Raw genomic sequence first — 15,586 nt, forward strand, 5'->3', positions numbered from 1 at the left:
GTAGGCGGGGTCATGCAAATTCCACAGCAATGGAGAACCCTGGAATGCCTGCCTGTGGTGGGAGAAATAGCAAAATGTAGGATTAAATTGTCTCCAAATGAAAACATTCCTTGGGTGGTGGTTTGTAGTGTTTGGGGAGGACATTGGCAGGGGTTGGGCTACATGTTCATGGTGCTCACTGTAACCTCAATGTCAGTGCAAAGTGGTGACTTGCTGGCTTGTGAGCAGTGGAAAGTGTAGCCTGTTTGTGGAGGCCAGAGGCTGTCTGTGTGAGCTGACATGCATGCCACATACACACATACGGGTTTTCACTTTTATTATGGATTTAGATTAGATAGATTTAGATTTAGATTAGATTTAGATTAGATAGATTAGATTTAGATGGTAAACTATTATTTTCTGCTCTGATTACTTCTAAGGCTGAATCTACACTGCCTTATAATCCAGATTATCAAATCAGATAATACAGATTATGTGCTTTGAATTGGATTATATGAGTCTACACTGCCAAATAATCCAGTTCATAGCAGATAATCTGGATTTTATATGTCAGTGTAGATGGAGCTTACATCTGCCTGAACTGCATCTATCTCTTGTTGCCTTTCACGTTTTCTCTTCACTCTCATTCAAAATAATGACACACATGATCTTCCCATATTTAAATCACTGAATGAAACTGTGTTCAACACATGTGGATATTCACATCACAATAATGCCAGTGTATTTTATTTGCTGCCATTTGATGTGGCAAATATTCTTCCAATCTATTAGAACATGTCCACTGTTCGAATGAATTGTACATGCCATGTTGACAAGTTCAAAAGTTTAACATCCTTTATTTTTACATGATAGCATGCATTATAAATCTTTACCCCAGTCTTTTCTCCTGAGATGAATAACTTAAAAAGTGTATGTCTTTTAAAATATCTCTTGTATGGGGAGGAAATCATTATTTAAGTATTCTCAGTTCCTGTTACATTTATCACTGATGTGTTGATAATATATTGCAGAACTATCCTAAATGTGTGTGTCAGGGGAGAAAGCAGTTCTTGATGGATGATGGATGACCTTCTAAGACTTGCTCAGCCAAGGCATAATCTTAAAACCTCACAGCCCACTCTGCCTATGACAGAAGGACAAGATTGCTTGCACGTGTTTTCCTAGTCAAGTTTCATTTTTGTGATTTTTTTCCTCCAATTGAAATTGCCTTTAATTCTAGATGTCATACATACTCACATATAAGTCGATTTCATTTATAAGTTGAGGGAAAGTTTTGGGGCCAAAATTATGGATTTTGATATAACCTGTGGATAAGTGAAGGATCATTCCACAGAGAGGGAAAAGCACCAGTGTCCACTCAGGGGATCAACCACCAGTGTCCACTCCGGGGATCAACCACCAGTGTCCACTCAGGGGATCAACCACCATTCCTTCAGTTTTCCTGTCCAGGCTAGAAGTGATGCCATGGCAGAAAGTAGAGGGGTGAGTCTGTGTTTTGGGTTCTCTCAGGATTAAGAAAGCTTTCACCGTTTACCATCCTATTCAGAGAAGGGGGTGATTCCTTTTTGATGTTAAGGTACTGTACTCACATTGACCTATGGATAAATCAACTTAGGTTTTGTGAGTTGATTTTTGACTAACATTTCTAGATGTATACATGAGCATTTGGAGTAAATAAAAATTCGTGTCCCTATTTCAGAGCCTGTCAGTTTTACTGGAGACGTCCAAATGGCGCCGCCAGTAAAACTGAATTAATTAAACACCAAGTAAGATCCGGGTTATACAGGGTGTGGGCTCTGTGTGGATTGGGCCTGGGGATCGTGTCACACAATCCTTACACCCAATCCACATAGCCATCTCAGTTTTTCAGGCTTTTTGGAGTTTTTTTGGGCAGATGTGGACTTAAACCCGCCTCAGCGCATTTTTAAGTTCTGTGTGGAAGTGCCCATCATGAAGAGGATTTGGATCTCAGGATGCCAGCACCCTTGCTATAGAAACTCCTACTGCTGATGGACCCACAGCAGACTTTGATCCTGTCCCTATGGAAGATTGTCCAGCTGCCTTGCTGTGGAAGCTCTTTTTCACTGGTGGAGAAGCACCCTATTCCAGCATAATTTCCCTCAGCTCTACTTCAAAATGCAATAAGACTGTGTTGTCTAATGCAGGTATTCTCAAACTGCAGCCCTCCAGCTGTTTAGCCTCCAACTCCCAAAAGCTATAGCCAGCTTGTTCAACTGGTTAGGAATTCTAGTACAGTAGAGTCTTGCTTATCCAACGGGCCGGCAGAACGTTAGATAAGCAAATATGTTGGATAATAAGGAGAGATTAAGGAAAAACCTATTAAACATCAAATTAGGTTATGATTTTACAAATTAAACACCAAAACATTATGTTATACAACAAATTTGACAGAAAAAGTAGTTCAATACACAGTAATGCTATGTAGTAATTACTATATTTACAAATTTAGCACCAAAATATCACGATGTATTGAAAACACGGACTACAAAAATGCATTGGATAATCCAGAACGTTGGATAAGTGAGACTCTACTGTAGTTGGAGGCCCAAACAGCTGGAGGGCTGCAGTTTGAGGCTGCCTGGTCTAATGTAAGTACAGCAAACTATATAAATCTGAAATAGTATAGAGTTGCTGATTATAATAATGTTTTTGAAATGGTATGTTTCATAAGCTGTTGAGTGCAAAAATGTGTCTGCATTCTTTGTTTTTATATAAGCAGCAAATCCCAATAAATTATTATCTAAATCAATGTATGAAAATCAATGACATGCTCTGGCAGATTTAGATGGGTTGTTTAGCATAGGTCAGATTACTGTTATGATGGAAGTTGTTAATTGCAAATTTTAGGAAAGAGTGTAAAAATATACATAGACATTGTGAATTTCACCCCCCCCCCCAGTTCCTACACATTTTCACCAGGCTGTGATAGTACACTCAAAATAGAAAACTAAATAGATCTGCAGAAGATAAATGGGAACAGTGGAGGTAGTAAGGTGCCTGCTGAAGATTAATGGTATTTGTGGGGAAAGTGTTTAGTTTGTTAAGATTCAAACAATGGTATGGATCATATGAAGAACTTGAGCAAAATCTGGTGGAGGGAATGTAATAGAACAGATAAAAATCATAACAACTTTTGGGGGGACTTTTTTTAAAAATTGAAGTTTTGTATTTATCTCCTAGCAATTCCTGTGGGATATAGCACGCTTTGAAAGCTGAGTTTGTACAAGCAGAATAACTGCAACAATGAAATCTCTCTCTTTTGTTTTCTCTCCCCTTTCCCTGTCTCTTTCTGGAGTGCAGTTCCACTTATCAATTAACTTGTGGAAAGTCACAACCTATGAAGTTCCAGCAATTTAAATAATACTAGTGCAGGTCCTATAAAAGGGGGCTGTACTTTGATGTGTTTGAAATCCCTACTGCCATGTAGGAATATAGGAAGAGAGCTGCCTTAATAATATTGCAAACTATTCTTTGTGGTTATGAACTGGGCCACATTGCCCTTAGTGAAATATTACAAACTTATGCATGAGCACATTATTGCGATATGTAATAAGCTTTGTTGTAAACATGAGTAGCTGCTGGCTTCATAGGTAGAGAAAACTGAAAATATTATTTTCACCTGTGGTTACATTTAATTTTCAAATGAGTAGTGTGCTGGCACGGCATTGCCCGGAGATTTAAGCCTTTTCTTGCACTACAAGTTTGTAAGGTAGCTTCTCTCAGATTGCAATTATAGGGCTAACAACTTGGCAATCATCGACAAGAATCTTTAGACCCGTCCCCTTTCCCAGGGTTTGGAGGGAAAGGGGGGATTTTGCCCAGTCTCACTTTTGGAAGCCTAATAGCAGGACGTGTAGGATTCTCTTTCCCACCTGCAAAAAGCTTCACTTCTTACAGCTTCGCTGGGGGAGGAAAGGAACAGGTCCACAGCTTTGCTGGGGGAACACAGCCAGCCCTTGCTGGGACATCAGCACAGTTTCCACAGCCTTTGTAGGGTAAATCAAAAGGAAACCTTCCAGCTTGACAGAATCTGCAGCAACCTTGCCTGGTAAGGGACCACTCAGGCTATCCATAACACAGCTTGGAGCCGGGAGTAGGGGCCTCACGCCAGCAAGGTAGAGAAAGATTGCCCAGGGAGGGGTCAGAAGATTTCCCAAAGGTAAAAGGAAACAGTTTACCAATAGTTGCCTGCCCTTGATAGCAGCTTGAGAAAGCTACCGATTTTCCAAAGTTTTAAATCATTTGTTTGAAGATTTAAGCCCAAATAAAGAACTTTGTTGAACTTATTTTGATCCTCAATAGAACTTTGTGTTGGGAAATCTAAGGGACCCTTCAGCTGAGGCACCCGGGCGTTCCGTTGGGCAAACAGAAGGCACGTCCTGTAAACAGTCATTCTTACAGGCCCAGCGTGCGACAGGTGATTTCTGAAATAACCTGTATACACACTAAAGAATTATAGCAGTTTGACACCTCTTTAACTGCCATGGGTCAATGCTATGTATGGGATTTGAAGTTTGGTGAGGCATCTGGTGCTCACTTCACATTGCAAAATTTCTGTTGCTTGCAAAAAACCCCAAACCAATTGATTTAAATCAGACTGGGAGATACAGGGCCTCATCACATTTGCCACTGGAACCGCCTCACACCCCATATAGCCTGCCTTACCCCTAACCTCATCCCACGAGGGGAAGAATCCGCTGCTGCTCAGCTTTGTCCCATTGTTGCTAATGTAACACGGGAAGCTTTCTGTGTTGCTGTGGCGGTGGCATACGCTGGTTGCCCTTCAGCTACGGTTTCCCGCCAGAAGTAACTGTATTCATGGGATGAGAGCCAGCAGGCTCTGTAGCAAAATTGAAGAGGAACTGGCAAATGCTGCTGAATTTTGACCCCTCTGATAAGGACAAAAGATTAGCCTAGGGTCATCCTGTAAGCTAGATGGCAGGGGAACAATCTAAACCTAGATTAAATAAAATACTAACAGCAACACCACATTTGTGATTTAATGAAAAATCAAAATGTGTAGTCCACACATTGCCTTGCCAGAGAAAGAAGATATGTGCCATGCAGGTGAACAATAAAGAACAAGTGACTTATTCTCTTTAAATCCAGAACAACATATGTACAATATGATCAGTTGCACCAATTCACATAATGTCCTTCCATGAGAGATCTAAATTAGTCTTTCCTTTGTCCATGTGGATAAATTCCTTCTTCAGTCCAAGCAAGAGCACACTTCAAAATCTATGTCCCCCCCCCCCCTCTTTGCTTCTCTCTTCAAACTCTCTGTGTCTGCTTAGCTTAAGCCTGAACAAAAATGTAACAGTATCAAAACCTCCCAGACTTAACCAGCTCTCCAGACATGGCTCAACCAATCAGCTTCATGCATCTTATTTTGCAGTTGACACACACACACATTAACTGAGTTCTCCAAATTATCAGCAGTCTGTTAACCTTCAGGCTTGAGACAAAGCTTTTCTTATATCTTTGTATAAAAGATGGAGAGAACGGCATTTGTTTTGTTTAATGTGATGAAAGTTTAATTGAATTCTAAGTTATAAAATTCATGATTACAGAAATAAATGTTCAGCATGCTACTTTGACTTATATATAAATGATGGGATTGTTGTTAAAATCTGATTCACTTTTTATGCTTGAGATATCATTATCATAGTCATTGGTCCATTAAAATAAAATCTAGTGAGCGCAATTAGATTCTGTGCATACATTTTGCTGCAATCTTTCTCGATTTTTGTCACTTTTATTCATAGACCAGTCATTTTAGAGAAGCTGGTGACCCCATTAAATGGGAAATGAGTATAGAAGTAAATGGTGACCTTTTTTAAAAAGCATATTTTAGTTGCTTTTGTAAGGAAAAAATTGCTACAGTTAATGGATTAATTTAAATTCAAGAGGTTTGATGTATGATCAAACATCTGTCATGTTATTTTGATTTTGCCTTCCTTGAAAAAGCTCTGCATTGCATTCATAGTCAGATATTCAACATGTGCAGACACAGGCTGCATTACTTTTTATTTTATATCTTTGCAAATAGATTTTTTCAAAGGCAATACACTTCTGTGAAGAGGGGGGAAATATGGAAATTTCTACCATTTCATAAATGCAAGGTATCTTTGTGAAGTATGAGAACCAGTCTTTAATGCAGAAATGTATACCATTGTAACTGGTCCCAAAAGATTGGGTGAAGAACTATGTTTTTCTGGATATTGCAGTGAGTGTAGTGTTCAAATTACAAGATTCACATTACAAGAAAGAAACTCGCCTCTGGTGTGAGAGAATTGGCCGTCTGCAAGGACTTTGCCCAGGGGATGTTTGATGTTTTATCATTCTTGTGGGAGGCTTCTCTCATGTCCCCGCATGGAACTGGAGCTGACAGTTCCATGCTCTCCCTGGGTTGGATTCAAACCAGCAGCCTTCAGGCTAGCAGCCCATCCTTCAAGTCAGCAGTTCTGCCAGCACAATGAGTTTAACCCATTGTGCCACTGGGGGCTCCATTTTTTCAAGTCGCTACTGACACGAAAAGAAAAAACAAGAAAGAAATTGAGAATAGCTTCCTTTGCATCAGATGCTTGACAGTGAAACAGACTGCCTTAAAGTGTTCTTCACTTGAGGTTTTAATACAGCTCTTGCAGGCTCATCAGCCATGGTTCCTTTAGATGTCTGTTTCCTGCTTTGGCAGAGAGTTGACCCTTGAGTCCCTTCCATAATTTAATAAATAAGTTACACATCACATGAATAATGATTGATCATTCCTTTGAAAACATGTATACTTGGTGGAATATCTGGTTTTTCTTCTGTGTTCTTTATGAAATGGCCCCTAGTGGTCTCGAACATTTAAAGAAAAGTTGTGTTGCCAACAAAGTGAGTTCGTTTATCTCCAGTTACCATGTTGGTTCAGCACAGGACAGGTGGGACTTAAAATCCATTTAGTGGAACCAAACTATACTTCTAAAAGAAATCCAGGGATGGCTTGGGAGTTGTTAGCTGGGTTATACTAGACAGAGCATTTGCTGCTGTTTCTTTCTATTCCTTTCATAAATTTGTATCCTACTTTTCTCCCAATTCAGACCTCAAGGTGCCTTACATCTTAAATTAAGACAAAATACAGTGAGAACCAATCAGTTATGACACTAGATAACAATTTTCAAAATCAGTAAAGTATCTACATATTAAAATTAACTGCTGAGTAAAAATAGCCTAAGTATGTATTTTATAGAACTACATTTTAATATGTGTGTTTATATAATTTTTGCTATGTTTGTGTGTTTTGATTGTGCTGCCACAAGGAGAGGTGGGTAAGAAATAAAAATAAATAATAATAATTATTATAATAATAATATTAAAACATTTGAAAACATAAGAAAAAGGGGGAAAAGAGCAAGGGGGAAAAGTCTATTGGTTGTATCTTCTTATCTCTTCTCACATTGTCTCTTGGTCTTCATATATTCTTTTTCAGTTCTTCTTCAATGAATAAACATGTATTGAAGAATCAGTTTTATTATTATTATTATTATTATTATTATTATTATTTATCACTTTTTTCAATGATTTACAGTGCATAGTGGGTCCTTGGTATCCACTGGGGTTTGGTTCCAAGGCTTCCCCCTTCAATGCAAAAATCTGTGGATGCTCAAATCCCATTATATGCAATGGCATAGTAAAATGGTGTCCCTTGTATAAAATGGTAAAATCACGGTTTGCTTTTGGGGGTTTTACAAATATTTTCAAGCTGTTGTGGATACAGAATCCAAGGATATGGAGAACTGACAGTCAATCAGGGATATAATTTTTTTCTTTGCCATTTTCTCAATTGTGGTTGAGACAGAACATTTAAACATAGTGGGGCATCCTGCTGGGGATTCACCAGTGGCTATAAGACCTTGCATGTGCAAAGTACTCGGCAGGTTTTTCTCATTTCATATTTCCTGTGATTTGTTTTAAAAAAATCTCTGCAAAACTTATGTTTTATCTCAGTCTATCTAAACTTATTAACAGGTGGAAAAGGACAAATGGGTTAATTAAAGAGATGCAAAATATCCATCAAGTGCTACTCCTTTTCAACAGACTATACTACAAGGCAATATTTATCACAGTTTAAAGTTTATTGGTTTAGGGATACAAAGAGAAACCAGTTTCAAAAATGCGTCAGATTTCTCCAATACCAAACAGTCCAACTCATTGCATTCTGGCAAGAGTTGTTTTTTAAATTCCATTATTTACTTAAATTTTTATTATATTCAACATGTCTTGTTTACTCTGAAAGAATAAAGCAAGAAGGGATTCACGTCCTTACATTCAAGACTCCTTCTGCCTTAATTTCTATTCGGTTGGGAGGGGGAAGTCAAATTTAATCATGATTATTGTATCAGATCATACCAATAGTAATAAGTTTTATTGATTAGCCCTTAGGCCATATCAAAGTACCCAACCAAACAACAAGGCTTGGTCATACCAATAAACACAAGTTTATTGATTATACCAATAAACACAGTTCCATCTTGTCTCTTTGCATCAGCTGGAGGCATCTCCCACCAGTAGCATGCTATGCTAATTATGTGTGTGTATAATATAATATAATATAATATAATATAATATAATATAATAATATATTGTATATGCATATAATATTAATAATATTTTGTAATACAATATACTAATAATACAATATAATATTAATTATATATTATATATTACATGTAATATTACTAATAATATTACAATATATTGATATAGTACAATATAGTAATTTATTGCCAGTATTGTGCCATGCTAATAATATAATATTGTAGGTAAATTTAATTTGTAAGCCGCTCTGAGTCCCCTTCGGGGTGAGAAGGGCAGGATATAAATGTAATAAATAAATAAATAAATAAATAAATAAGAACACTTGTAATAAAGGTTTTGGGATTAACTTTGCTAAATTGGGTGGACACAGTTTCTACCACTGATATGCATTTTAAAATCACTAAGCATTCACTAAATAATAAATATGCCTCTCAAGTGCTAGTGTTAAATGCCGTTCTGTGTTGCACCACTCACAGTACAATGCATTCTTTCTTATTAAATGATACTATCTTGAAGATGTAATTGTTTATAAATGATTGTCTTTATCTTATTTACTGCTTTAAAATGAAGTGCAAATGAAGTTACAAATCTGTGATTAGTAATTTACAGAAATGTCTCTTATTGTAATTACATGTTTTTAATCAGTAAAATTGCTACCATGTTCTAGTAACATTTTTCCTTTTACTCCTTATCAGAATTCTGAGCAATAACAAGATCTTGTGGTTGAAGAACAACTCTTTCATTGGACTTAGATCCCTGGAGAGACTGTGAGTAGTTCCTACTCTTTTCATAACATTTCTTTAATCATTGAAATGTTCAACTAAATATTCAGTATAACTCGACAGCTCTTAAATGCGCATTGGATTAGTTTTGGTGAGTTTTTCAAATTAAGAAAAGTAAATAAAACAATAATTACATGAAAGCAGCAATGGCAATTTGAATCTAAAATAAATGAAAAGCAAAGCATGGAAATGCACATTTCTACATCCCATCAAAATGAAGGTCAAGAAATGAAAATTAATTTTATTTATACTACATGGCAAATTTAACTCTCCAGTTCCCAAATTGTGTTATTGTGTTGTCCATCAATATATGTAGACCAGGCAGCGCAGCATATAGTTTATAATTCATTAGCAATAATAACAAACACTTAGAGAGACTACTGACTGAAGACTTCATTGTATGGACTGTCACCAGGCAAACTGGCATTGCAGTTGGGACAGTCCCTATCATATGACACAGTGTACATTTGCATTCAATCCCACCCCAGCATATGATTCTCTACTTTCTAGCTATTGATGGGCAAAGCCCGATAACACCCCATCCAGATACATTCCCACTACCTAATGTAGTCCTTCTAGTTCTGTGCTTGCATACTAACAGTCAAGTGAAATCAATGGATGGGGTTCCTCTCTTCTCCCTCTTCCCCCCTTACTATTTCCAAAATGGTTGTTTTGCCTTCCTTTTATATATTTCTTTAACAAATTTAATTCTGTAATTGTGCAATTGTGCACAAAAATAAAAATAATCTAAAAATGAACAGCAAGGCACACTGGTAGAGAATAGTGCAGGAAGGCAGGGTTTGTTTGGGGGACTATGGATTGGTGAATTGGCACCCTTGCACTACAGAAGAGAAATGTTGTATCAAATGAGCTCAATTTAGTATGTGTTTGTTATCTACACTAACCTGACTGCTTTGGCACAGCGGGTCGGTGTGAAAAAATCTCTATACAAGTTTTCTCAGTTGATCTTCACATGTTTTGACAAACCGGAGGACAAGTCTCTAAGTCATGGAAAACACTGGGTTGCTGCTGAAAATCAAATCCATATGTCAAGTTACCCCTGCTTTCGTGAGACTTCATGTCCTGGCCTCATGCTGGCATAATTTCTGAATTTTTGCCAGTGGAACCCAATAATGTAGAATATGGGAAGAAAAGCAATAAGCCTAACCATATTAGGAACAATATAGGTATGCAGCTTGTTAAAGAAGTGGGGAAGAGAGCTGAAATGGGTTTGTTGTTGATAGGAGTTCCTCTTGTATTATAATGTACAATTCTATGCTCAGCCAAGATAAATAAAAGCAGAGGCCAAATATCTAGCTGCCAATTCATGTCAACTCGTGAATAATGGTAATGAATAATGATTTCAGGGTCATATCTTAAACTACTTTCATGTGAAAGAGTACAGTTCTTTCCATTCTCCTGAAACGTCTGTTGAATAATGTGCTGCACACTGCTTAGATTAATTTTTCATTTCTGTGAAGTGACAAGTAGTCATTCTGGATAATTATACTGTAGGAATCTGAAAATAGCCCCTGAAGTTCCAAGGAGAAGATATTTTACATGGTTCTTCCAAAAAGTATCCTCATAATGGAACATTTGGCAAAAATAAAAAATAAAATAACCAGCTTCAAAGTCTTTACCACCATGATGGGTAATAACCACTGTTTGTATATGCAACTACTTTGAGGCTTCCTCAGGATAAAATGCCCAGCTTCAATATATATTTATTAATATTTACTCTTAATGGTATCAGACTTGTACTCCAGTAATACTTTTAGATTTGCACAATCTTTTTAAAGTTTATACTTCTTTTTCCCTTCCCTTCCCTTTCCTTTCCTTTCCTTGTGCATGATGCAAGTTTAGCTGCTCCACAAAGCTAGCATGTTTAGGCAAACCTCAATCAATTTGTAAGATTACATCCTTCTTTTGATTTAAAGTCTGCTGTGGCTAAAGACCCTGGTGCTAATGCAATTCAAGTGCAGCACAGATATCTGTGTCTAATTTAATTTGAGGTCATTGTTGTCCATAAAAGGTCACTAGGAAAGATACTGATTTAAAAAGTTAGTCCATGCCAAATGTGTTCCTAATCTCACAGTTAGTCTGTAGGACTGCAGGGAAATAAAAAGATTATGTGGGGTTGAAAGCATTTCTAACTCTGGCCAGGACATTTAAACATATTCCATTGTGTACTATTTATATTACTTTCATTGAACTGAATGAAGTTATATATTAATATCTCATGCTGTATTTAAATTAAGAGTGCATGCATCTGTAATTCATTCTGTAGTGTTTACTGGTATTTCCTATATGTTAAAGCTGACACCCTCCATGCATCCTGTACCAATCTGTTTTTATTAAGCATTCAAACATTGAGCAACATTAATATTTTCTGGAAAAAACCTCTAGTATGAGGGAAATATAGATTCATTAGCTAACATTTATTTGTATGCTATCAGTGGGATATATGTTCTCAAAACAGCCTATATGCAGTCAAAATAGACATAAACTCATATCATCAAAACCAAACATTCATCAAGCCTCAATGCATTCACCATTTCAGTTATTGTGTATACTCATGAGTAAGTCTAGAAATGCTAGTAGAAAACCTGGATCAACTTATCCACGAGACAATATAAGTGCTGTAAGTGAACCATCCTCTTCTCTGAGTAGACATCAGAAAAGGTACCTGGTGATAGCTAGAAGCTCTCTGGAGCTGTGTGACCACTGCTGTGGAACAAAGGATGCAAAATATAAGCATCATCCCCTTTTCCCCATGCCACAGAGCACAGGGAAAATTGGATGGCTAAAAATTAAGCCACATAATGGTTCATCTATGACAAATTTCAAATATCAAATTTAATGGGTTATTAGGGTCACAACCCCCACAACCTAGGGGTCCTCTAGCAAGATTGAAGAGTAGAGACATCACACTGGCAATGAAGGTCCACATAGTTAAAGCAATGGTATTCCCCACAGTAACCTATGGATGCGAGAGCTGGACCATAAGGAAGGCTGAGCGAAGAAAGATAGATGCTTTTGAACTCTGGTGTTGGAGGAAAATTTTGAGAGTGCCACAAGAAGTTCCAACCAGTCCATCCTCCAGGAAATAATGCCCAGCTGCTCACTGGAGGGAAGGATATTAGAGGCAAAAATGAAGTACTTTGGCCACATAATGAGAAGACAGGAAAGCTTGGAGAACATCATGATACTGGGGAAAATGGAAGGAAAAAGGAAGAGGGGTCACCCAATGGCAAGATGGATGGACGGTATCCTTGAAGGAACTGGCTTGACCTTGAAGGAGCTGGGGGTAGCGACGGCTGACAGGAAGCTCTGGAGGGGTCTGGTCCATGGGGTCACAAAGAGTTTGAAGCAACTGAACGAATAAACAACAAAGCAAGACTGGAGAATGTTGGCCATTGCATCACATCGGAGGCCCTAGACATTCCTAGAGATAACATTTTAAATCAAATACATGAATAATCAAATTCACAAAAATCAAAACTGCAAATGTGGAGGGACAACTTTCATATTAATACTAGTACTGCTTTCTGTCCATGTCCAGGGTGGTATCTGAAGACAGCAGAGAGGAAACTCGAAGCTCCTATTCCAGTAATTTTCTCTGATGGACTTTGGAGTAAGGTTCCTTCATCTAACCAATGCATGGTTGAATCATACTTCTTCTTGTTAGAGATTCAAAACTCAATCAATTTGAAGCACTGTGGCAAAATGACAATGCTCACTGTCAAAATTGACTCTGATCTTCAGGAGCAGATCTCACATCATTTCTTCTTAGCATTATCTTGACTCATGTCATGTTTCATCAGAGTCACTGTAAATTAAATGTGGGAAATAATCTCACTGTAGTTTTGAGGTGAGAGGCAAGTAAGATTAATTGAACTATACTGTGGTGCTAGACATTATTGATGACACCATTTTAACACATTATGTTAAATGAATAATATCAGCAAGGATAATGAGTGCAGTGTACGTAACAGAAATCTAACATAAAAATGAATTGATAGGAACAGAGAAGTCTTCAAAGGGCAGTCATGGCACATGTGATGGAGACTCAACAAAAGTGGTCTGATTTCATTAATCTAACAATTTTTGAACTCTGGGATAGGGTTCTTAGTTGGACTGCTGATTTTTACCTTTAGGAAAAATTGAAATAAAGAGGACTAAGTGCAGTACTCATTTTTAAGCCTTTTCCCCTTTCTCCAAGATACTTAGATATACCAGAGCTCAGCATAGCAGCTAATAATGAAGTACTTAAAATGACTGATTTTTCTTAATGGCATTTCTAAGTGTTCAAGAAATTATCTTTGAATGCTCACTATTTTCCTATGACAGTACAATAATTCCTTTCTCTGCTCCTCCTCCTCCAAAATCATGTTTGGTTCTTCTTCATGCAAGGTTTTGAGGGCTATATTTTAGTTCAATTTAACATTACTGATGTTAAAAACAAAGAAAATAAATCATGTCTTCCATTTTGTTTCATATTAAATTCTAGTGATTTAAAAATACGAACAACATGCTGGTTCACCTCTCAGTCCGCCTCCCAAATGATCTGTAGTCTTTTCATTCCATTTTATGCAGTTAAATATTTTCATTGATTCAGCTCATAATTTTCATCTGTAATTTAAAAATAAAAAAGCATTAGTATGAAGGATTGAGGATTCAGTAGTAAGCATCCCATAAACTGGGAATTCATTTCACATCTGACAAAGGTGACTTGTTGTCTGTATTTTGTATGTGAAACAAACCAATGAAAAACTCATAGCACAGGTCATCGGGTGATGTCTTCCAAAGAATGATGATGAAAAGAGTCTTCCTATATTGTTTGAATTTTTGAATATATAAAAGTGCATATTGTTGGCCTTTTTATGGTATATGATCTTTTCCCTTTGTTGTAGTAGTTGTTGTTGAAAAAAGGTATTTGGTTAAGACAATAGCTGATTGATTTTTGTGATTTGTTTTGTTTCCAAAGTATCATTTTGTGGGCACTCAGTCTTTCCTATTTGTTTTACAACCTTCACTGCTTTTCTTTGCAGCTATCACTATGTCTTTGAGACTGATTCTCTCCGCTTTGAATTAGTCCTGTCTACCATACATCTGCCCCTGCCAATCCAGTCCTTTTGTTTATATCTTCACACATCCTGCTGCCAGCATCCTGAGAGATGATTTGTGTTATAGTCAAAGACATGTTCTGCCATTATTAATATGCTGCTAGAAATATGCCCTAGTCCTAGCATGGCAGTAACTTTTATGTGCAATATAATACATTGGTGCCAGTCTTTGGTACATCACTTGTCGAAATTATACAATTTTGACTTCTGCTGTTACTATATTATATTTACCTGAAAATCAAACATGAAAATATAGTTCTTTGTTAAAGTTTTTAACAGCTTCATGACTTACAGAGAGATATGCATCTCCCCCTGAGAAGTTGACATGACTGTGTGTGAAACAGCAAAATGACAATTGCTTTTCGAATTTTATGTATATATAGTTTCCATCTAGCATCAGTATTGTTACTGGGTTACTAGCAATGGAAATATATACAGCAATATCTTTGAAATAAAACTTTTAAACTATTCCTCTATTAGGAGTCTATATTGCTTACTCCGTTAGCCTTGGTTCAACAAGATAAATTAACTTCAGCGTTCAAGTTCACCAGACTTTCGCTTAAGAGAAATGGCCCACCTTGAAGACCTTTATTTTTCTTTATGACACAATATTCCTTTCATTTTTTGCACTACAGTCTGCTAGCACAATCTTGCAGCGTCCTGTGGCTCCTTGATGGCTATGATGGATTGGGCTTTGCAATAAAGAAGTCTTGCTCATTGAAGCAGAGTTGCCTTGGCTAATAGAGACCAGTGCAATGAAATATTGAGAAGAAGGAATTGAGATCTTGTAGATAGTATTATGGTTTACAGGTATACAGGTGGGCTACACTTGTCTTTTATTAGTTTTATCAACCAATGGGTTGTTGTAGGTAGGTGAATTGTTTTTGTTCGATAAGCCACTATACTCATTATATATAGTAAATAATGGACATCTAAGGTTGCATATAGTATAACACTGGATGTGTTTGTATTCTTAGCAGCAAACTATATTTTATAGTTTAGTACATTTATTTCCTCTTTTATTGGAATGGTTGTTTGTAATGATTAAATTTAATGAGTATGAACTTGAAAGTT

At 37.0% G+C, this 15,586-nt stretch overlaps 1 protein-coding gene across 3 annotated transcripts in view; it reads left to right on the forward strand.

The window, feature by feature from the left end:
- Nucleotides 1–15,586, forward strand: part of adgra1 (adhesion G protein-coupled receptor A1) — a 492,840-nt gene that overhangs the window by 63,996 nt on the left and 413,258 nt on the right. For all 3 annotated transcript variants that reach the window (XM_062976121.1, XM_062976119.1, XM_062976120.1), the window contains exon 2: nt 9,300–9,371. In XM_062976121.1, the coding sequence (XP_062832191.1) occupies nt 9,300–9,371 (72 nt within the window). The remainder of the gene's footprint in view (nt 1–9,299; nt 9,372–15,586) is intronic.

Source organism: Anolis carolinensis, chromosome 3, assembly GCF_035594765.1.
Source record: "Anolis carolinensis isolate JA03-04 chromosome 3, rAnoCar3.1.pri, whole genome shotgun sequence".
In the NCBI taxonomy this organism is placed as follows: Eukaryota; Metazoa; Chordata; class Lepidosauria; order Squamata; family Dactyloidae; genus Anolis; species Anolis carolinensis.